This window comes from Bombus huntii, chromosome 15 (genome assembly GCF_024542735.1).
Source record: "Bombus huntii isolate Logan2020A chromosome 15, iyBomHunt1.1, whole genome shotgun sequence".
Taxonomy (NCBI): domain Eukaryota; kingdom Metazoa; phylum Arthropoda; class Insecta; order Hymenoptera; family Apidae; genus Bombus; species Bombus huntii.
Genome location: NC_066252.1, coordinates 10234747 through 10255704, shown reverse-complemented (window position 1 = coordinate 10255704; position 20958 = coordinate 10234747). Strand labels below are relative to the sequence as shown.

The following is a 20958-nucleotide window of genomic DNA, read 5'->3' as shown; positions in this document are numbered from 1 at the left end:
AATTTTTCTAATCTGTTCGTGTTTAAAGTTCGCTCTAACGATTGAACCAGAGAACAAAGAGAATGCGCCACGGCCGCGCAGCAGTTTGTCGCAGACGGAGCAGATTCGAACTAGGATTCTGCGCTATACGATCGCAGGGTGTGTACTCGCGACAACGTTGGCCTACTTCCAATGATTACGACCCGCAAAATGCTGCCACGTCCTTCGTCTTATGCCGCGCTAGCTCCTTCCTATCGAATTTAATTACTCGTTACCATAAATACGACCGAACGATATCATCTCCTGCGTAACTTAAATATAAATCGCTGCTAAGATGTACAAGTTGGCCTCGTCGTTCCCTCCGAGACAAGGATGCTGCGAGCCAACGAACAAAGAGTCGTCGTAGAGGCACGGCAAGGACGACGACGACGCTCTTGCGTGGAGAATTTCGGAGCGTTCGGGAGAAGAGAGAAAGATCACGCAAGGGGGTGGGTTTTATAAAGGGAGAGAAGCGTGAAAGGGATTGTTAGCGAGTGTATAGGCGCGTGCACGTATTCAAACGCGTATACATCTTCGACTCCGCCATTTCCGTGCATCCCGCCGGTCTAGACGCGACCGTTCTCGCTGCCGTTGTTCTACGCGTGTTTTGTACTCGTGCAATCTCTTTTTCTTTCGCTCGACGAACCAGACGCGCGTAATTCGCCGCGCCCCGACGCCTCCTATCCTCTAAAACGCGCTCTTCTTTTTCTCGAACGCGCGCGACGCGACTATATTCCACCTGGACGACGCGCGAAAGCGCGTAACCCCTTCCTCGCTTCTGTCTTCCTCGGGATATCCATTAGACCGCGTGCACCCATGTAAGAAACAATTATCGCTTTGTTACGTCGGAGACGAAACGCAGACCGTGTTGAACCGAGAGAGAATCCTCGCAACGAATGAGAACGCGATACAGAGCGTCCAAGCACCTGCTATATCGCCGATATCGACAGAAACAACGTTGAAATTCGGAGACTGTGTCGTTAAGCGAAGGAAACTGGATCCTTGCTACTACGCAGAATTTGGCCGTCGACGCTTTTAAGTAAAATCTCGATAATCGACGCTTCGAAGGAAAAGTTTGAGAATCGAAGATTCCGCGTAAAATATTAACCGATGTCGCTAGAACTGGAGCGATCGATGCTATTGATCAAATTTTGGCTGAAAATCCACGCTGTCGATCGAAATTTCGTATTCGAATAGACCAGAGCGAGCGAGCGAGGCGGCGAGGCACGAGCTCGGTGTAACCTGGATCCCGAGGCATGTGCGGAAGAAACGATTCCAGCGGCCTGTCGCGAACTAGGTCACCGTCGGTGGAAACGGGCTGAGCAGAGGTGCGGCAGAGCGCGCTACGCCACCGCATGGCATGGCACGGCAGGGCACGGTAAGACGAAGCGAGACACGCCAAGGAACACCACAGCCTTCCAAGAGAGAAAGAGAGAAAAATGGGCGATTCAAAAAGTGGAGGTAGGTAAAGAAGAGAAAAGAAGAAGCGATGAGAAGAGAAGAGGGAAAGGACGGGGTGGAAGCAGTCGATGGTGAGGGTAAATTGATGGCGACAGAAGGGCGGAAAAGGTAGAGCGCTGCCGTCGATGTTCGCTCTGTTCAGTGCGCGTCTGCTCGTCCTCGGCAATCTACACCCTCGTCCAGTTTCTGCTTAATTGCAAAATTACCATTTATCGACGAGATATATATATATATATATAAATATATATATGAACATGGCGTTTTTAGCCGATAAAGTGTGCAAGGTTAACCACGCTTTCTCTCCATCGTTCGATTCCGATACCTTTATACGAGCTTCTCGGTAACCGAGAACTCGCTAACTTTCTGCGCAATATCTAGATACGCGATTAATATTAACGTTTCAAAATACGGAGCTTATCTTCGTAAACGTATTTGTCGCAAACAGATAGCACGAAGAGAAACTCCTAATTTGGATTCGATCTTCGATCGTTTCTATTCTTAAGAGTATCGTTCCATTATTTTCGCAATTAAGATGTACATTTATTCTCTATCTCGAAAACACCGTGAATTTTTGATAACAACGAACGTAGAACGCTGGCTGACGAGACGCGTTAGTCAGTTTGGCGAGCGAAATAACGTTGTCGTTTCTACGGATCGGTCGAGAGTCGAGGACACGGTTTACAGGCGAAAGCTTCGATTCGAAAAAGCTGCGTTCCGTGTTTTCGATGGTAACGACGGAGGAGTAACGGCGTAACGTCGGCCGTTGCGTTCGATAGCGGGTAGTTTCGCGCACACCCTCTGGCAGCGCCGCAGGGTCGCGCGCCTTGCAGTTTGCCGTATTTTATTACATAAGCTGCGAGCTTGTGTAACGCAACCGATCGATACGAGCTTCATAATTTTTCATCGTATCGGTCCTCTAAGTGCGCGCTCGCGAGCAGAAAGAAAGAAAGAAGTGGACTTGGCTGTGGATTCGGATTCGGCGAGTGGACAAAGAGAGTCGGTCGATGGTGCACGCGTGGATTCCGAGGAGGTCGCAACGGGCGGGACACCGTCGAGCTCTGGCTCGCGAAAAATCTATATCGCGCGAAACCGGACTGACCTATAAACCTCATACCGGGTCGGGTCACTCCGCACCGGCGCAGTCCCGAATTCAAATAGGAGGGATCTTAAATTGGGTTAACGTCCGGATATATTACCGCGTCACCGGAATTAGTCGAAAAAGATCGTCGTTGCGTCTTGGTTCGCGGATGCCAACCTAACTCGCGATGATTACATCCCGTTGCGCTGGCTATCGGTATCGCGCCTTTCGATATGGCGACCCTTAACGTTCTTGGTTTAGCGTTTGTTTCAAGGACGAATTGGCGAAAACTCTCGGCCACCACGCGACGCGATTAACGCTTTTAGCTAGAACGTGGCGTGTATCGAAGCTATCGACATTTCTGCGTACGATTCCATAGACGGGATTTTTATAAACCAGACGATTCCACGGGATTGCGTATTCCCAATCAACCCAAGCCCGTCGACCGATTAACCGAAATCGTCTTTTATCGAGTTTCCCGCCTGCTCTGTTCTATCGGCGTGCACTTGGCGTACCAGATGTTACGCGTCTCCGCCTACATTTTGATACGCGTACTACGTCGTGATACCGGTTAAATACCAAAACACGAATAGACGCTGATACACGATTTCTTGGTTTCGTTGGCGCATAACACGGTTGCGAAACAATCGTGATAGCATGGAAGTACTTATGGAAGAATTATCAAGTAGATAGGGCCGGCGTTGCTTGCATTTTCGTTTCGTCAGAGTAGTACACGTGTTTCGTAACGATATATATATATATATAACGATATACGTACACGGACGCCGCTGTGTAACGGCACTGCGTCAAGGTAAAGTCAATAAAAAACTTTATCTTGTCGCGCGTTTAACGTTTTTCGAATCGACGCTGGCTTCGATCGGCTCGTTGGCCAAACTCGTGGTCGGAACTTGGCCTAGTTTTCCCGTGACCCTCGAACGCAAGATCCGCTGCCTGGTTTTAAGCAAAAGAGCCGCGGAGAATTTAGGGGAAAACGCACGCGTAAATCGGGCGCACGCGTAAATAGAGAGACGCAAGGCGTAATCGGTGCTCGTCTTCGATTGGTTTGCTGCTCTGGCTCTGGCTGGCCAGCCGGTCTACGAGCACGTGCCCCGATTCGCTTCCAAGGTGAATGACGACCGACGAGTTATCGGACTTCGAGCCCGAGTATTTTTTCACTCCGTTGCGTTCGACGAATCGCTTCGTTCGCGTATCGCCGTATATTGCCACATTGCCAGTTTAGCGTACAACCTCCTTTCGATCGACTACCCACAGCCAGCTTTTTTCTTATCGTCTATTTTACTGGTAGATACGGAGTACGGTAGCGGCGCTATTCCAATCACCTTCTAAACTTCCACTTAAATTCGCCTTAAAATTCTATCGTATACGGAATAATTCGACTCGTTGAATATTACGAGGCATCGTTACGGCGTTTAACGCGACGAGGAAAGAACGAGGAAACGTGGTGTATCTGGAACTCGGGAAGAAAAAATATCAACGATCCGAGAACGAAACGAAGCCTATGCTAGGGTTATTTTAATTAGCGAACAGGTATTATATAAGAACTGGTAAAATTAATGACGAAATATATGTTTCAATTACGGTAACCTACACGCGCTACTGGATTACGATAATTACATTTACGAATATTAACGCGTTAGTCAGACTTTTATCGAGTAAAAGTTACATCTGTGATAAAATATTATGGAAGAATAGAAATTCTATGATGCTATATTCTATATTCTATAGTATGCATAGTGGTGGAACTATCGGCGGTACATTTCGTCGTCGGAAAATTCGTAATCTAGTTTCACGAATTACAAAGCGAATTACTTAGCTGGTCACGATAGAAGAGAGATGATCATAGTGGAGGAAAGTGGACGTCCGAACGTCCCACGTACGTTCCTATATCCGACGATCGGATTATCGCGTGTGCATCTAGTTTTGCCCTTTAACGAACGACATTTGTTTCAGCATCGATTTCGTCTTCTATCCGTTTCATCGTGCGTAGGTATAGTTGGTTCGAACGCGCCCAATTGATAAACGCGGCAAAGGGATGATATTTTGATGAAAATACGACGTTATTACCTTTCGGTAAATATCAGCATACCGATACGATCGATCGCTAAAAACTGATCGAGCAGAAGTTTCCACGTAGAATACGGTCGATATCCAGAGCCGTAAAACAGACAGCACGAACGTACGGTGTTACGTACAACAAATGCACGTCACGCGTACTTATCGAGAACAATGTCGCGAAATACGCCAACACGAAGAATGAACGAATCGATCGTGACGAATGCAAATATACAGATAATTATACATATTCTTGAAGAAAGGAACCAATTCCAAAGCGTTTTCCGACCTACTTGAAACAATACCGCGAACCTCGATTTTAACTAGGTTTCGTATAAGTTGTAATTGGATTACGATGCCTGGTACAGATTAGGAGAACCTTCCTATACCAAACGACGGACCTAACGACGAACGAAATTAATCTTACACGCTATCCTTACGTTACGATATTTCAGCTTTTCGTTCGGCTATGGCCCGTTCTTCTCGTTTCTTTCTTTCCATTTCGTTCGTTCGTACGTGATGTAGAAAACGCGAGTACAGAATTTATAAGTATCATAATGCATATAATTTAAATATAACCGTCGAAGAAGATGCGCGAAGGGTAATAGCTCGCATAACAGAATCCGCCATTTCTCCCGGATAGTATGCAGGTCTATTTTTGACAAGTGGCTAAAATAGCTGAGCTTAAACTTCTGCTAGACACTGTTTGAGCTGTTCGAGCTGCCACGCAGGAAAGGAATTAGGTCAGACATCAATAACAAAATAAGTACATCGGAAAAGTTCTTCTCTCCGTTTCTTTTTAAATACCGTAAATTCGATTTCAAAGTTACGTCAACGATGCGTTTGGTTGTTAGCCGATATTTTACGAGCGCTTTCGCGCATCACGCGCCATTCTAACCTCTCACACCTTCGTACATTTCGCCGTTTCATCGTAGCTACGTTGGGCCAGCACGAACGACGAAACGAATCGAACAACTGAAGAAAGAACGAATTCTCGATCGTTGATAGGCGAAATCGACGAGAGTCGAGAATCGGAATAGGTTTAAACGAGGTTTAGGTCGGTTTCGAAGTAGATCGAACCACGTTTCGGAATGTTTCTCGAATTTCGAGGAACGAAACGTTCCGTTTAAGAAAAACCATGTCGCACCGTTCACAGAGAGCGAACCGTTCAAACAGCCGTTGTACCGTCTAAATTTAAATGCATGTCTCGAAGCGGTTGCATAACCTGGCATCGAATGCGTGCACCAACGAAACTGCGGAAGCCAAAGCTACCGGTATATACTTTTTCGAGCGAACCATATACCGCTACGGTAACCTTTCTCGTAGGTGGTGAACGATCGATAACGGAATAAAAACTCCATTCGCTCTGGAATCGACAAGATCGCGCTCCTTCGTCGAACTTAAGACGCTCGACGATCCCGACAGAGACGTTGGTTCGGCGTATTCTTAGGTCGAGTGTTACGGGTTAATCCCAAGTCGGATAATTCGGAGTAATTCGAAGTAAAAGAATAGAAGCCAAAGGAAAAGATAAAGATTCTAACCTGCTGAAACGGCGGCAGCTGTAGCAAATCTCTGTCCTCGGCGGTGGTAACTTCGAAGGTTGGCGCAGGTTGAGGCGGATACATGTTGCCTTTTCCGGGATACGAGGTGCTTCTTCGAAATTTCACGGGGCTGATGCAGGAGGGATGAGCCGCTGGTCCCGGATGACCGGGAAACGTAGGACTCGGTTTCCTGCCCTGTAGCCCGGCAGCTGCCGCGACCGCAGCAGCGGCGTGCAGGGACGAGTGCAGGGGAGGAAGATTCGGTACCGATCTGCCGCGATTCCAGGGCGAAAGGCCGGGACTCGCGACCGCCGCAGCTTGCGGCCCAGCGCTCCATTGTTGAGGCGCTTGCGGGCCACCGGACCAAGCCGCGTAACCTTTGCCAGGTAGGTAAACTCCCGGATGCGAGGTGGCTGTAGGTTGTTGTTGATGCTGCTGTTGCTGCTGCTGCTGTTGTTGTTGCGGCGGTTGCTGCTGTTGTTGCTGCTGCTGCTGCTGCTGTTGTTGCTGCTGCTGTTGCTGTTGTTGAGCGGACGAGACCTGAAGTCCGTGTCTCGTAGTTGCAGCGGTCGCGTTACCGTGCTGTTGCGGGAAATTGTGACTAGCTGTGATAGCGCGACGCGTACCAGCCGAAACGGTTGGACCGGTACCAGCGAACAACCCGGTCGGACCACCGGTCGGAAAGTTCTGAAACGCTGCGATGGATCCGTTGACCGGTAACGCGTGAAGACCGGTGTCGTCCGGAGCGGATGACCACAAGCTCGGCACTCTGGCCGCTTCGGAGAAACTCTGAAGCGCCGAGCTGGTGCTACAGGCGATCTCTTTCTCTGTAGAGGAGGGCGTCGTCGGCGTGATAGCGATACTCTCGACCTCGACCGCGTCTTTCGCCTTTTCTAGTCCAGCGACGGCCTCCAGGCCAGTACTGGGCGATAGCGGCGCTGCTTTGCCACTGGCTTGTTTCTCGATCAACAGATCGTCCTGCATCGTTGATGTCGTTACGGTTACACCGGGACTCGCGGTATTGCTACCGATCGAAGATTTCGTCGTGCTGGACAAACTATTGGAGAAGAGGCTGGTCGCGCTAAAGTCCCCCATAAATCGCCAGGGTTCCAAGATCCACGAGTATCCTGTCGATCGTATCGAGGTCCCTTTCGCCGACCAACTCCTTTTGGATCCCCCTGTCGAACAATACGGATTCTTTTAGAATCTGTGTTTGCCGATTCGCTTTCGAAAATTCGCCCTGTGATTCGAGATAAATCGAGTCGTTGGCTGTCGGCACGGACGTCGTCGACCACCCGTCGACCAGAGCTCGCGAGACAACTATCGATCCACGGCGTACGCGTAAAAACACCCACGAAGCCCGGAAGCTGTGCGAACTACACCGATATTTGGCTTCTCTTATTTTCGCCGTTTTCCTCGATTCCTTCCTTCCTGCTCTTTCCCTCTTTTTCTTTTTTTTTTTTTTTTTTCTTTTGCACACGACAGTTCGCCAAATAACGTGGAAACCGAGCTAAACTACGACAAAGACGCGTCGCGCCCGTGTAATTTCCCAGCAACTTTGCTTCCGTAGCATTCTGCTAGTTATCGAACGACCGCCCGCTCGATGAGATGACCATCGTCGTTCGCGCGAAACTACCGTCCATACGACGTTTGTTCGTTCGTTGGTGTCTAACGTCTTTTTCCGGTATTTTTCAGCCGCTTCCGGCTTGCATAATTTACCCTTTTCACGAATGTACGACGAATTTATCCAGTTGGAATTCTCCCAAGTATACGCGCGAAGCAACGCGACCTTCCGTCTTGCAGTGCGACTATTTGTCGATTCCTTCAGCCGCGTTTCACACATACACGCTCACCCATAGAGGCACGCACACACACTCCACCGTAGTACTACGCGAAACGAGGCCGGGATCGTGGTCGTGATCGTCGTGGTCGTCGTGGTCGTCGTTGATCGTTGCGTATCGTGTACGCGGCACACTGCGAATACGCGTTTTATCACTAAACACAGAATCTCGGCAATAAGGATAGACGATCGTTTCGATTCGTTCAGCGTCGAAATTCACCGCGCGAGAAGCAGCGCGCGTATCGCTGTTCGACACACTCGCGTCCTCGTTAATCGCGACTATTCTTCCGATTACCGATCGCTCGACCCAGTCGTCGAGCGACTCGCGACGCACGACTCACGACGTACGGCCACTGTGCGTATCGCGCGCCAGGGAGATCTCCGCTAGTTCCACGGTTCCCCGGTTCCACGATTCCCCGGTTCCACGGTTCCACGGTTCCCCGGTTCCACGATTCCCCGGTTCCACGGTTCCGCGCTCGTTTGACTCCAATACTATCGCCGAATCGGACCAACTTGTTTCCTTCTCGCCAACCCTTTCTTCTTTTCGTCTTCTTCACCGTGATTCCGCGCGTCCTATCGACGATACGGCCCGAACTTACCGTCGTCTCGGCTTGTCTTCGTTCGAGCTAGCGCTGCTTCTCATTGGCAATTCGAGTACTACGATCACTCGCGGTTTATCGTTTGCCCACGGCACTGCTTCTGTTCGTTCACGTGTCACGATCTTCTACAACGATAAGACGTCGTCGTCGTCTTCGTAGCCGACGATTCTACGCAAACAGAGCCTCGAGTTTTCCGGCCCTCGTCGTCGTCGTCGTCGTCGTCGATTCGATCGATCTCTAATCGGACAGCAGCCAGCTGTTGGTTACTCGCGTTCCCTGGCTGCGCTCGACGGAGCACTCGATCGGAGGCCAGCCGAGCGCGATTCGACGACGCAGCTTGGTGGCTCTGCGTCGCGCGTAACACGATTCGTGCGTGGTGCCGACTTTTGGAACACTGTGGCCGTGCTGCGGCCCACACCATGCCAGCCGTAGTCTCTCCGCGTAGCCGTCCGCTCGGCGATCTTCGGCCGCCGCTTCGTCCTCGTCCTCGTCCTCGTCGACGTCGTCGTCGCTACGTCGCTGCTGCGTCGCGCGGCGACGTCGCTCACGCACGCGCGTTCACGTTCGCCTTCGAGCTGCCGCCGCCGCCGCCGCCGCCGCCGCCGCCGCAGCCGCCGCTTCCACCGCCTTCATCGCTACCACTTCCACTATCGTTTCTACCGTCGCCATCGACTCCACCACCGCTACCGAGGTCGCCAACGAAAACCATCCTCGTCGTTGTTCGTCCGATCCTTTTCATCTACCCTCCGTTTCTTTCCACCGCACCATACACTAGGCTTCTCGGCCTCCCCCGTGAATTCACCTGAATTTTCAAATACCTGCTCGACGCGAGCGCCTTGGTTCCTCCCCTTCCTCTGTTACCTTTCTCTTCAACTTACCTTTCCGCCTTCAGTTGCGGAACGTGCCTGTGTACTTACCGACAGAGATAAATAACCCGACTGTTGTAACATATCATATCACTGTACATTTGCAACATTCGTTCGTTGATTTCAAGTTAAGCGCGTCTAACCATGAACGATGTAAGTGCGCGTTCTAAGACTCGTTCGAAATTCTTTTACTCCGTCTAATAAAACGAGAACGTTTCGTTCTTCCAACGAATTGTAATCTTTATCGATGAAACGGGGATCTTATTATTCGTCGATTAGAATTCAGCCAATCGGAATAGACCGCTGATAATGGCGATAATGTTGTTATCAAACTATCGACAACGTATTATATTATAATATCTGTTCACAAAAATTGGATGACAGATGGGAGACGGCATAGATGGATAAAAATTTACCGATAACTCGTTTGAATTTTGTTATATTTTACCTTAAAAGCAGAAATACCGAAATCCCGCTCAAAACTAAAGTACATTGATAAACGTGCTACGTGACAGTAGATGGAGCAACTGACTGCGCTGAGTCAGTCAGCTTGACGTTTCGATTGAAGGCGAGTAACGATCGAGAAACAGAAAGAGAAATAAAGGAGAGGAGAGAAGGAAGAAGAGATAATCGTATCTTACCTTTACTTTACTTTATTCGCCAAAATGAACAGACTTTTTGGTCGACCTAAAACGAAAGAACCACCGCCGAGTCTCACCGACTGTATCGCCGGGGTATGTGTTCGTTTTCGTTGCATCGTTAAAGAGGTTACGTTGCTATCTACACAATTTGTACGTTTATAACACATAATTAACGTTTATGGTTGTAATAGGTCGATAGCAGGGCGGATACTGCGGAGAAGAAGATAGCAAAATTGGACGCGGAATTGAAGAAATACAAAGATCAAATGGTTAAAATGAGAGAAGGACCCGCGAAGAATGCGGTTAAGGCTAAGGCATTACGCATCCTGAAGCAGCGTAAGATGTATGAAACACAGGTGGACAACTTGCGTCAACAGGCCTTTAACATGGAACAGGCAAATTATGCTACCCAAACACTAAAAGATACTCAGGCAACTGTAGTTGCCATGAAAGAAGGAGTTAAACAAATGCAAAAAGAGTTTAAAAATATCAATATAGATCAGATCGAGGTATTTTCAGAACAACTTCCTGTTTATTGTATCTCTTTCCTTTTTTTTTTTTTTTCGCTAACTTGCGACGATAAGTTAATGCACGTCTTAGGATCTCCAAGACGACTTGTCCGATATGTTGGAACAAGCGGATGAAGTCCAAGAAGCGTTGGGTCGCAGTTACGGCATGCCGGATATAGACGAGGATGAACTAGCCGCCGAATTAGAAGCTCTCGGAGACGATTTAGCCATCGACGAAGATACCAGTTTCTTAGACGATGCGATCAAGGCACCTAGCGCTCCTGACAAAGAACCCGGCGCCAGCTCAGTCAGAAATAAGGTTCGTGCTCTCTATTCTATCGTTCGGAGAAATATTAGGAAACATTTTATTTAAAAATTGCATCAAACGAGAATTTTCTCATTCCAGGATGGCGTATTGGTGGACGAATTTGGTTTGCCACAGATACCAGCTAGTTAAGATGTCGTTTCGTAAAAACATCGACCGATATAAGTAAATATTATGTATATGGGTATATCCAAAGATGATTGGTTCTTGAACGACTTTCGACTTTCAGAAGCTTTTGCTACGTACATATGTAGTACACAGACAACGTACTAAGTATTCCGAATTTCTCTAAATCTATGGATATAAACTCGCGCAAATTGTACATTTTCGATGAACGGAACGTAATTTCGTTGTTGCTAATAGATATGCTATGTTAATATATTTTTATTGCTTTCTGTTCATGTTGTTAATGTATAGATCAAGTTAAATAAAATTGTCTAATCTAAGAATTTAAACGATCTGTAACCGAGAAATATTCTTCTGAGTTTGGCTTTGCACTTCTGTGTACTGCATAATTAAGTTTGAGATTACCTCTTTACTATCAATGAAATGTGTTTCTTCGAAACCGCATACTTGCGTGTAGTGATACACATGTGCCTGCAACATAATCGGTATGACTCTACAAGCTTACTTTATAAGTTTCGTGTTTGTATATACAGGGTGAACCGATAACTTTGACCGCCTTAATTATTTTCTTTTATTTACAAAAGTTATATGGTTGGCTATAATTTTTTAAGATTTCAACAATTTATAATTCAAAATCATTTCTGATACCGAAGGTCCACCTTGTATATGTATGCGTGCTCGTTTTAACGTTACCTTCCTTCTATACAGTCTAGTAAACTGTCCTATTATGTTTTTAAATAACGATATCATCGAGGAAGAGTTTAAAAGACTCAACAAAGAGGTTGAGTGCCCAGCTGGAGGTACAGAACACAAACCTACTTTCATAGCTTCGTTGCTCCACTCTGTGAACGTAACTTTTTTCCGAAATCTGGAAATTCAAATATAATATTGCATACAATGATTTCCAAGTGCATATAAAAAAGTGCATTATCGACAAATTACACGAGATATTTACCTCTCGATGTTTCGTTTTAAATCGTTTACGGGGCAGTTTCCTCTAGCGATATGTGCAGCGCTTAAAATCATAGAACCTGATCGTAGCGGGTCTATTTTAATCAATTGATTATTTCGTGACCATGCATTGGTAAATATTTCATCTATTAGCCTTAAAGAACATATATAGATTACGTTTTTATAATCTTATACAATAATATCATAAGCTAATATGTACTTTGTTTCTCGCATATTGCACATCGTCGGCGCTGATAATGCTAATGGACTAACGCTGCTAAATATATAATGTAATTTTGGGTACGGTACAAGATTCGTCGCCATTTCGTTCATATCCATATTTAAATTGCCAGGGAACCTAGATCCGCTGAAAAACGTGACTATTTTCATAAGATTTACTTGTTATGAATAAAAATTTGTGAAATTATTCCAATTACCTTGTTAAATGAAGAAGCATATTTGCAACAATGCTGTTCATATCTTGAAATGGTTTACACGAGATATTATAGTTTATCTGATCTGTGTTACTTTTTATTTTCAATTGTGCATTGCATATATCCAAAAGGGATTCGTTTTCGATAGGAAATACACAAGTCGCATAATCTATAAGCTCTCGAGTTGACAACAATACATTATATGGAGCTGTAACAACATCTTGCATAACAATTGGATATACGCAAGATACTAGTCTGTAATGATAACAATAACAACTACTAAAAAGTTAATAAAATAACGCTAGTAATGATAAAAATCATAATGATAATGATGATGTCAAATATTATTCTTCGTTGTAATCAAAATAATCTTAAAGAGACATTTATATATTTTATACCTATCTACAGTAGGATAATTATTGACCAGTAGCTTTAGAACAGCTGTTCCTAATCCAGAACCAGTACCACCTCCAAGAGAATGCATTATTAGAAAACCATGTAACCTAGAACATTCTTCTACCATACGTCTGATAGTATCTTCTAATTTATCATGATACTCTGTACCATAGGTATGATAACCTACAGCCCTACAAAATATATCTGTAATATTTGTTTTGTCCAAGAATATACCAAGGTAATCGAAGAAAGCAAAAGATAAATACCAATTATTCGCAGAGCCTGGATAATTTGTTACAATGGAAGTCTGATCAAACAAGTCACGCACAGGTCCTCTCCTTAACCCTCCTATGACACTATCCTCCATATCTATCAATATTGCCTACATACCAAGAAATCCACGGTGTAAATCTTTTTAACCATTCGTCTGACTTTTCTGTAATTGTGTAGAAATAACATAACATAAATATTATACCCTAGCTTTGACTTTAGCTCGTTTTAAGTCGGTTATACTTTTAAAGCATAAATTGCGTGTATTCTCAGGTATAACAAAGAAACTATCAAACGCATCAGACAAATCGCTCATATCTTTAATGTGTCTTCGTTGCGTTTTAAGTAAATTCATCCCAGTATTTGTTGTTTGTATACCGTACTCGTGTAACGCCAAAGGCCAAAACGCTGAACCAATTTGATTTCCACATTGTCCAACTGAAATCAATGTAAATAAATATAGTATTTAGTTTCAATATATGCTATTTCTTGAAATCCATTTATACGACGTTCACAATTTATCACAAACGTAATATCACTCGATATATACCTTGTACCGAAATGAATTGACTCATTAAAAGTCTGTCCAAGGTACTTGAATTCGGACGTTAAATTCTCTTCGTATTTGGCATACTGTGATATTTTCGAATTATACGGTAAACTCGCGCGATTTTCAATTTGACGAAGTGAAGATTAGATTAGAAAGAATAGCATCGATATTCGAATCAGTGTTATCGAAAGTCGCTTATTTCGATTTTGAAATTTCAAACGAACACTTACGGATAAATTCAGTATTGTTCCATCCTGTAGAACCAGATAGTACTTATAGATTAAGGTTAAAATATTGGTTATTTTTTTGCTCGATTATAAAATGGACAACGGAATAGTAAACCCGTTAAGTGCAGTTATTTTTTTACTTATTTTTCATTGTGTGTACACAGAATCACCATCAACTACGGAATCAAGTAAGCCATATTAACTTATAATACCGTAACCTATAAAATGTGTATTATAAAATATACTGACTTTGATGACAAAGGATACGGATGAAAATTGAGGGGAAAAGTTAATTTTGTTCTGTTTTTATGTCATAGCAACATCCGTATATTTATAACAGTTTTTCACTGAACAATTCAATTTTGTTTTATTCGTCTCATGAAAACGTTAACAATTGTTATTTGTTGGCGTTCTGCTTTTTACGTTATAAAAAATATTTAATTTTGAAAGCCTTTTATTTTACTCATATTTTGCTTATATTTTGTCGATAAGAATAAATTCTAAAGAGATACCTAGGCTTTTATTTGTTTAATTTTCTTTATTTAACCTTTCTAGTACACTTTTTAAAGCCAGGAGATGTTATTGAAAATAACAAGCCTGGATTACAAACTTTCTGTCATAGTGCCAAACCAAAACATGTGAGATATATGTGGGGAAGTTTAACAGTAAGAAATAAGTTTGGAATTCATGTAAAACATGTATCTACATCTCTATGGTGTTACATTTAGTTGTATTTTATACGTTATAGATCTACTTAAGAACAAATATAGAAAACTATGATCTTTACAATGGGAAAACTCCTGAAGAAGTAATGCAAATGCACGATGACAATCATAGGTCCTGGAATTTTAATATATTTAGCATACAGAAGAATAAAAAATTCAAAATTAATCCTTTCGAAGATGTATGTATTGGCATATATGTGCATCCCTCCAATTTGCACAAATATACAGTGATCATGATAGAAACACGTGAGTGTGTCAAAGCAAAGAAATATTTTGTGGTATAAATGAAAGGCGCTTAAATTCTTGTATAAACAGGTACCGATAGCTCCATATTAATAATGATGATGGCAGGCGCTGCATTATTTTTGGGCGCTTATAATCTCAGTAAAAATACTCTATTTTATTATTTGATCAGTATAATGCTTGGAATCACCACCTCGATTATAATTTTAGTGTACTTCATTAGTAAATTTTTACTAAAGGTAAATAGTTTTTGTACAAGTTTTATTCACACGTGTAGTTTGCTACGTCGCATTTTTAAAAATTAATGTCTATACACAATTTAAGGGTAAGATGATGTATATCACGGTCCTCACTGGTTGGACAATGAGTTTTTATCTATTTCAAATGTTATGGGAAAATACCCAACTAATCATCGTGCAGTATAGGGAATGGGTGGCGTGGTACATTTTAATCACGTCTGTCATCAGTTTCGTCATTTCTTATCGGTTTGGTCCAATTACGAATGTTAGGACGAAAAGACTTATACAGTGGTTCTTGCAGGTTTGTAGACTAATGCGTTTGAAAAAATTAACGGTTCAAAGTTCGCTTGTTCTCATTTAATGTTCTTCTTTTCGTTTACTTAGATAATAGGATTGATTACCATGTATTATAGCAGTTATTTACGCGAAGCATCAGCCTTTTTTTGTATCTTAATTCTCTTACTTTATAAATCTCCTACTGTATTAACTCAAAAAGGCAGAACTTACTGGTAAGTTATTCGATGATATCAGCGTTATTAAGCTTTTTAGCAAGCTTGCTTCAGTGTTTGCTTTCAGTGTTACTCATATTGCTTTTTTATCTAATCGTTCGTTCCTTATATCTATATTTTCAATGTTACAATTAAAAATGTCTGTTAACTCCCCGTGGACAAGCATATTTTTTGCAGCTTTCATGGGCAATCTGGGTCATTATGTCCATAACTTTACTGTTCTACTGTTTTACTGTTCTTGACTTTCAAAAAAATCTGAACAAAATTTTGTGATGTTTATCAAAACCACTAGTTTAGTACATAATAGCTTTTTCAGTCGAACGTTTAAAGGATTACTTAGCAAAAATCGAAATTCGCAAAAAGGTTTATAAAAAGATGGGAATTTATTAAAAAATAAATATTTGTACAATATACAGATATAAAAAAAAGTGATTGCATGACTTTGAACCTCTTGTGGTGATCTCTTAGAAAACTATATGTACATTTGCGATGAGTTTAAGAAGTATAATATACTTTAAAACTTGAATTTGGAGGAGTTTTGGAACAACAATGCAGAAAAAAGCCGGTATATTTATTACAAAATGTTACGGCAAATGTACTGATAGAGGGCAATCTCACCTTTTCCTATATATATTAATGGCAGTCGATCTTGGTTTGCGAGATATTTGTGAAAAACTGTTGTTACTACTACTACTACGGTGAATTCTGAATATAATTATGTGTCTGTGTCAGCATTGGATGCCGGTCGCTATACGCAGCACTAATACTTACACTCTGATATACAATTTCATTTGTATTACAGCAATCATACAAGGCGAAAAAAAAGAAAGCTTCCATGGTAGTAGGAGAGCAAGAAAAGAAAGAATTATTTACTTTCTAAAATATTGATCTGCTTCGGAACAAAGTGATTCGCACCAAATTCTTGTTGGTTTTAAAGACCCATTTACTTCTTATTTTTTTTTATGTATTCTCCCTTCCCGTCGAAGACATTCAAAAGTGAAATTTCACCTCAGCCACGAACGACCCAGGTTGTCCACTGTGGGTTGATATCAATTATAATTGCTATTCCGCTCATATTCTACTTATTGTTAATATTTTAATTTGTGTTAATAAATCGTTCTATATTACTTCGTAGCATTTTGTTATTTCGGTTAAAAGGACACATAAAATAAAGGTCAATTAGACTATCTCACCTATTCCATTTTTATCACTTTTAATTGTTTGATAAATATTCGATAAATATTTTGAATGCATTTTCATTATACTTATCGAAGCTAGAGTTTGATATGAATAGCGATCTTTGATAATTGCTAATAGCGATAGACAGTAGTGTGTAACCATAACAAGAATAGTAAGAATAGTAGTAGCGATAGCGATGGTAATAATAACGACAGCATTAGTATTATCGTTTAGAAAAGCAACACCGTATGTTACATGTATACACCTGTTCGAAATCAGGATGAACATGTTTCCTGAGAGAAGAAAGTTATTGACAGAAGACCAGTATCGTGAAGAAGGAATAAGAGAAACGAACAAAGCGTTGAACGAGCTAAAAGAATATTGCGTTAGTCCTAAATGTAATCCATGGAAAACGACTTTAATATTAAAAGATCCGATAAGGTTATTATATTATGTATTAGTTAAAAGCTGGTGTGCGTTTACGAAGATTAATCGTGATGCAGTCGCGATAATATATTCGCGAATGTAACGTAATTTAACACACGTGCTTCTAGGTTTGCCAGGTTTATGGAAGGTGAATCACATTTATCCGAAGGCGAGTCTCGGGAACACGACGCAGAGATCACAAGAATTATAGAGGAATGTGAATATACGGATGATGAGGATGATACGCTATAAAATGTACATAGGAGTCATTTATTTCGGTAAAAGAACGACCAACGAGTACAAAAACCTTGTACACCGTTCATTATGGAAACTTTTCAAGTACAAAATTTTTTACTCTGAAATATTGTACTTACTAATTTACTATATAACTAGAGATTGCATATTTTTTTATTATATCGATTGCGTGGTTGTGAAATAAAGTTGTTAATTATGATATTTGTTACGTGCATTGTGCGATTCTATCGAGCAGATTTACTCAATCGCGCCACGATCCTTCGAATCTCGTTGCAACCCTAATCGCGATCGTATTCTTATCTGGTTCGCGTGACTGCGGTCCTTTGCATGTATTTGCCCTATGTATCGTTATGTTGTTTGCTCCAGTTACATTTCTGCGAATGTCACTTTATATTTCACGAGGTTCATTTATAAAAGCACGAAGAGAAAGAGGAGAACAACAACAAGCATACTTTTTCTTTCTCTCTCATTTTCTTCAAACAAAATTCTGTGAAACTCGGAAAAACCATGCAATCTGTTCTATCGCGGGATGAACGAGGAACAGCGAGAGCTTTATTAAAATAAAGGAACTTTTTGCAGTAATTGTTCCACTTGTTCCTTTTTATTTTTATTCTCTCTCTTTTCTTTTTCATAACGATACATCGGATAAAAGCGTAAAATTGCCATAAAAGCATCCTCGGTTAATTTTACTTCCCCTTCGGGCTACTATTATTTTGCCATTTTATTCAATCTGGTATTCGCGTATTGTACACAACAGCGGAGTTATTGCTTCCTTTTCAAACAGCTCGATCGAGCAATGTAAGTAGATATCGTAATAAATCAGGGACAACTCGTTTGTACGTGTTTACGATTCGAATTGCTTCATCGTTCTGCAGCTTCTCATTAGTTTCTCCTGATCCGCTATCTTCCTTTAAAAAATCCTACCGAGTACGATAACGCGAAACTTTCGTTTGCCTTTGTCTTTGTGAAACGACATCCAAGTCTTGGTACAGGCATATTTTTTATAGCATTTGATATATCAAAACGTTCACATGGCAAATACAATATTCACGTTCAAGCGAAAACAACGGATTAATTGATTAATCGATCAACGAGAGTCGAGAGCGATCGAGAACAAACGGGTTGCAAAGTTGTCGTTGCAAGGGCGTTGTTGCTCGTATTGCCATAAGCGAAGATAAGCGTTGGGTTTTTGACACTTCATCGAGAGTACGCGTTCAATTGCTTCTCACGGCGTACAATAGACTCTCGTAGGTCTTGTACTTGCACACGAGTTGCTTTCTCCGACCCACGGCAAATTGTCATCGAGCGATGAACAACACCGACAGGTGGTCTTCAATCGGGCACCTTGCAAAAAACCTGAACGCGCACGTATGCGGCTTCGGTGCGTTTGCTCGGTTGATCATATTGGATTACAAAGTGCCATGGAACGGCCAAGGGTCACGATTAACTTTTGCTTTTCGCACGGTCCAACCTTCTTTCCACCGTAATTTCTCTTCATACGTGGTGCGATTGTTAGAACAGAGGATTCTGGATTGCGTGGAAAAATTTCGTGGTAAAGAACGAATGCTCGGCTCGGAGGACATAGAAGACGTTTCGTATAGAACGTGCTATATCAAAAAGCAAATTGTAGTCGGTCGAGTGTCCGGGGGAAGCCACGTGATCGGCAGGTGGGATTGGTAACGGTCCAAAGGGCAGAAGCAGGATCAATAAGAAAAAGACTGGTTCTCCGTGATGCATGGTGCACCTGCTCTTCGGAGAGACACGAGGAGAGCGGATCCGATCTCGTCCACGATTCTTCGTCAAAAATCTCGAATCGTTACATTGTCGAAAGCGACAACGACGTCCCAGCATGTATATAGCGAAATAGGTATCGTTCGAGTCGCTTGAGCTTCGACCTTTTGAAATTCATAGATTTGTATTTCGTCTCGTTGAACGAGGAATCGAACAGAAGAATCACGATCGAAAGCAATTGGAAGTAGCAGAGTCGTTGAAACCCGATTCCAGTGAAATTGATGGACGTAAGCACGGCTTAATGGGAAACGATCGTGTTCGCGCAAGGTTCGAAAGACGGTGTTATAAGAGAGCAGAGGAAGTTAGTAAGACAGAAGAGCTTGTTTTCTTTCGAGAGTCTCTGCAAGGACTATGGTTAAGATCCCAGCCAGCGTATGCCATCTGCCAACTAGTTCTTTGGATGCCAGTCGCCCTTTAGTTTACCAGCGCGCAAGAAGTAGCTCGCTGCCCTTTAAATCGGCTCTACTTTGGCAATCACGATCAGCTGCCTAGTCGGCGTCTCTCCCGTAGCTTCTTTTTCCTTACCATCCTCTTCTTGTTCCGTATTCTTCCGCTTACTTCCTTCGCGATTGTTCTCTTCCTCTCTAACCCTTTCTTCTTTTCGCTATAGACGATCCGCACTGAAAATGTCTGTATGTTCCGTTTTTTGATAAATCGACACGCGTGTTTACGGTACATAATGGAAAAAATATCGCGTAATACGTACAATGTTTTTTTATTGCTCGGGGATCACGAGTTACGAAGCCGTAGCACTTTTATCTATTTGAAACTCGTCTGGTTTAATCGTCGACAACCGTAAAATTATTTCACTCGCGGGTATTGGATTTTTTGTGGTTACACTGCAAATATGGATACCCCAGTTCCAGCGAGGTTTAGCTTGAACCGTGGAGATCGCGCTTCGACGCGCACGCGAATATATCCCTTGATATTTTAGTCTTCGGTCTTTTTTACTGTTAGAAGAGAGCGTTCAAGAAGAATACGAATATTGCAGCGAGTCGAATTCGTTAAATCCAAGCATTCGATTTCCCTGAATTTGTTCATTGTAACTATATTGGACGACGATGCGTTTAAAGAACGAAGAACTCGAAAAGTATTGTCTATTTCCTTGGATTCGCGAGTCGATTTGTACCGAATCCGGGACTCGAAAGATAATGGATATAATAACATCGATGGTATAGTGATCTTTATCTTATTGGACGTGATTTATTTAGAGTGATCGAAACAGAGAACGATGACTGTTTAATCAGAGCTATTCCTTAACACGTTGAATGCCATGGGGGTCACCGGTGATCGGCGCACCAAGTTTAGTAGAAATACATAATTTGGACAAATGTCGATAGTTATACATTTTTTAATATTACCATCGTTACTATAATGATGTGACGAAATTAATGCAGTATAAAACATATAAAAATAGTTTTATTTATACACGAAATATAGACCTATTATGCGCAGCATAAGCCCCCAGCAGTGGCTGTCGAACATGGAAAAAAACCGTTTTCTCCGTGTTTTACCTTAATAAACAATAACCCTAAGGAAGGTTTCTATTCGAAAGATGTTTGATAACAATTAAGGGTCCCGGCAGTAAAGTATAAAGTGCTAAACTTTCCGAGGGTTCTTTAGGATTATTGCGGGTCCGAATAAGAATATGGTAGGTAGGTCAGCGCGTAACGATATAGAACAGTT

At 42.6% G+C, this 20958-nt stretch overlaps 4 protein-coding genes across 8 annotated transcripts in view; 2 read left to right on the top strand and 2 right to left on the bottom strand.

Annotated features, from left to right (window-relative positions):
• Positions 1-9164, bottom strand: part of LOC126873999 (cytoplasmic polyadenylation element-binding protein 2-like) — a 64440-nt gene extending 55276 nt beyond the window's left edge. Inside the window, exons 1-2 of one of the 2 annotated variants that reach the window (XM_050635513.1) lie at positions 7891-9164; positions 6172-7349 (exon numbers count right to left, since the gene is read on the bottom strand). In XM_050635513.1, the coding sequence (XP_050491470.1) occupies positions 6172-7349; positions 7891-8014 (1302 nt within the window). In that variant the 5' untranslated portion in view covers positions 8015-9164. The remainder of the gene's footprint in view (positions 1-6171; positions 7350-7890) is intronic. The other variant, XM_050635514.1, reaches the window with a different exon arrangement.
• An 834-nt stretch (positions 9165-9998) lies between these two features.
• Positions 9999-11409, top strand: LOC126874008 (charged multivesicular body protein 5). Its single transcript, XM_050635529.1, has 4 exons — positions 9999-10210; positions 10309-10626; positions 10718-10945; positions 11033-11409. Exons 1-4 carry the CDS (start codon positions 10142-10144, stop codon positions 11081-11083), a joined length of 666 nt encoding a protein of 221 aa, XP_050491486.1. The 5' UTR covers positions 9999-10141; the 3' UTR covers positions 11084-11409.
• Positions 11312-14055, bottom strand: LOC126874002 (tubulin epsilon chain-like). Of its 4 annotated transcripts, XM_050635522.1 has the most exons (9): positions 13679-13894; positions 13334-13566; positions 13125-13240; positions 12861-13049; positions 12466-12717; positions 12249-12395; positions 12033-12182; positions 11771-11945; positions 11312-11548 (listed from the first exon to the last, which is right to left on the bottom strand). In XM_050635522.1, the coding sequence occupies exons 1-9, from the start codon at positions 13701-13703 to the stop codon at positions 11402-11404; spliced, it is 1434 nt and encodes a 477-aa protein (XP_050491479.1). In that variant the 5' UTR covers positions 13704-13894; the 3' UTR covers positions 11312-11401. The 4 variants fall into 4 exon arrangements, with proteins under 4 accessions (XP_050491479.1, XP_050491480.1, XP_050491478.1 ...); XM_050635523.1 differs by lacking the exon at positions 13679-13894 and adding an exon at positions 13909-14055 and having other exon boundaries at positions 12861-13240; XM_050635521.1 differs by having other exon boundaries at positions 12861-13240; positions 13679-13893.
• On the top strand, positions 13945-17682 carry LOC126874003 (nuclear envelope integral membrane protein 1). Its single transcript, XM_050635525.1, has 8 exons — positions 13945-14093; positions 14461-14570; positions 14654-14876; positions 14946-15112; positions 15198-15413; positions 15497-15621; positions 17080-17241; positions 17355-17682. Exons 1-8 carry the CDS (start codon positions 14000-14002, stop codon positions 17476-17478), a joined length of 1221 nt encoding a protein of 406 aa, XP_050491482.1. The 5' UTR covers positions 13945-13999; the 3' UTR covers positions 17479-17682.
• Positions 17683-20958: the final 3276 nt, after the last annotated feature.

Excerpts from the sequence above, each read along its gene's own strand:
- LOC126874003 (XM_050635525.1), top strand. The coding sequence starts at position 14,000 with ATGGACAACGGAATAGTAAACCCGTTAAGTGCAGTTATTTTTTTACTT. Across the intron at positions 14,877-14,945 it reads AGTGATCATGATAGAAACAC|GTACCGATAGCTCCATATTA; the intron begins GTGAGTGTGTCA and ends TTGTATAAACAG. Across the intron at positions 15,414-15,496 it reads TTATACAGTGGTTCTTGCAG|ATAATAGGATTGATTACCAT; the intron begins GTTTGTAGACTA and ends TCGTTTACTTAG.
- LOC126874008 (XM_050635529.1), top strand. The coding sequence starts at position 10,142 with ATGAACAGACTTTTTGGTCGACCTAAAACGAAAGAACCACCGCCGAGT. Across the intron at positions 10,627-10,717 it reads TCAATATAGATCAGATCGAG|GATCTCCAAGACGACTTGTC; the intron begins GTATTTTCAGAA and ends TGCACGTCTTAG. Across the intron at positions 10,946-11,032 it reads CCAGCTCAGTCAGAAATAAG|GATGGCGTATTGGTGGACGA; the intron begins GTTCGTGCTCTC and ends TTCTCATTCCAG.
- LOC126874002 (XM_050635521.1), bottom strand. The coding sequence starts at position 13,703 with ATGAGTCAATTCATTTCGGTACAAG. Across the intron at positions 13,567-13,678 it reads TCAATTCATTTCGGTACAAG|TTGGACAATGTGGAAATCAA; the intron begins GTATATATCGAG and ends CATTGATTTCAG. Across the intron at positions 11,549-11,770 it reads CTAGACTGTATAGAAGGAAG|GCACATGTGTATCACTACAC; the intron begins GTAACGTTAAAA and ends ATTATGTTGCAG.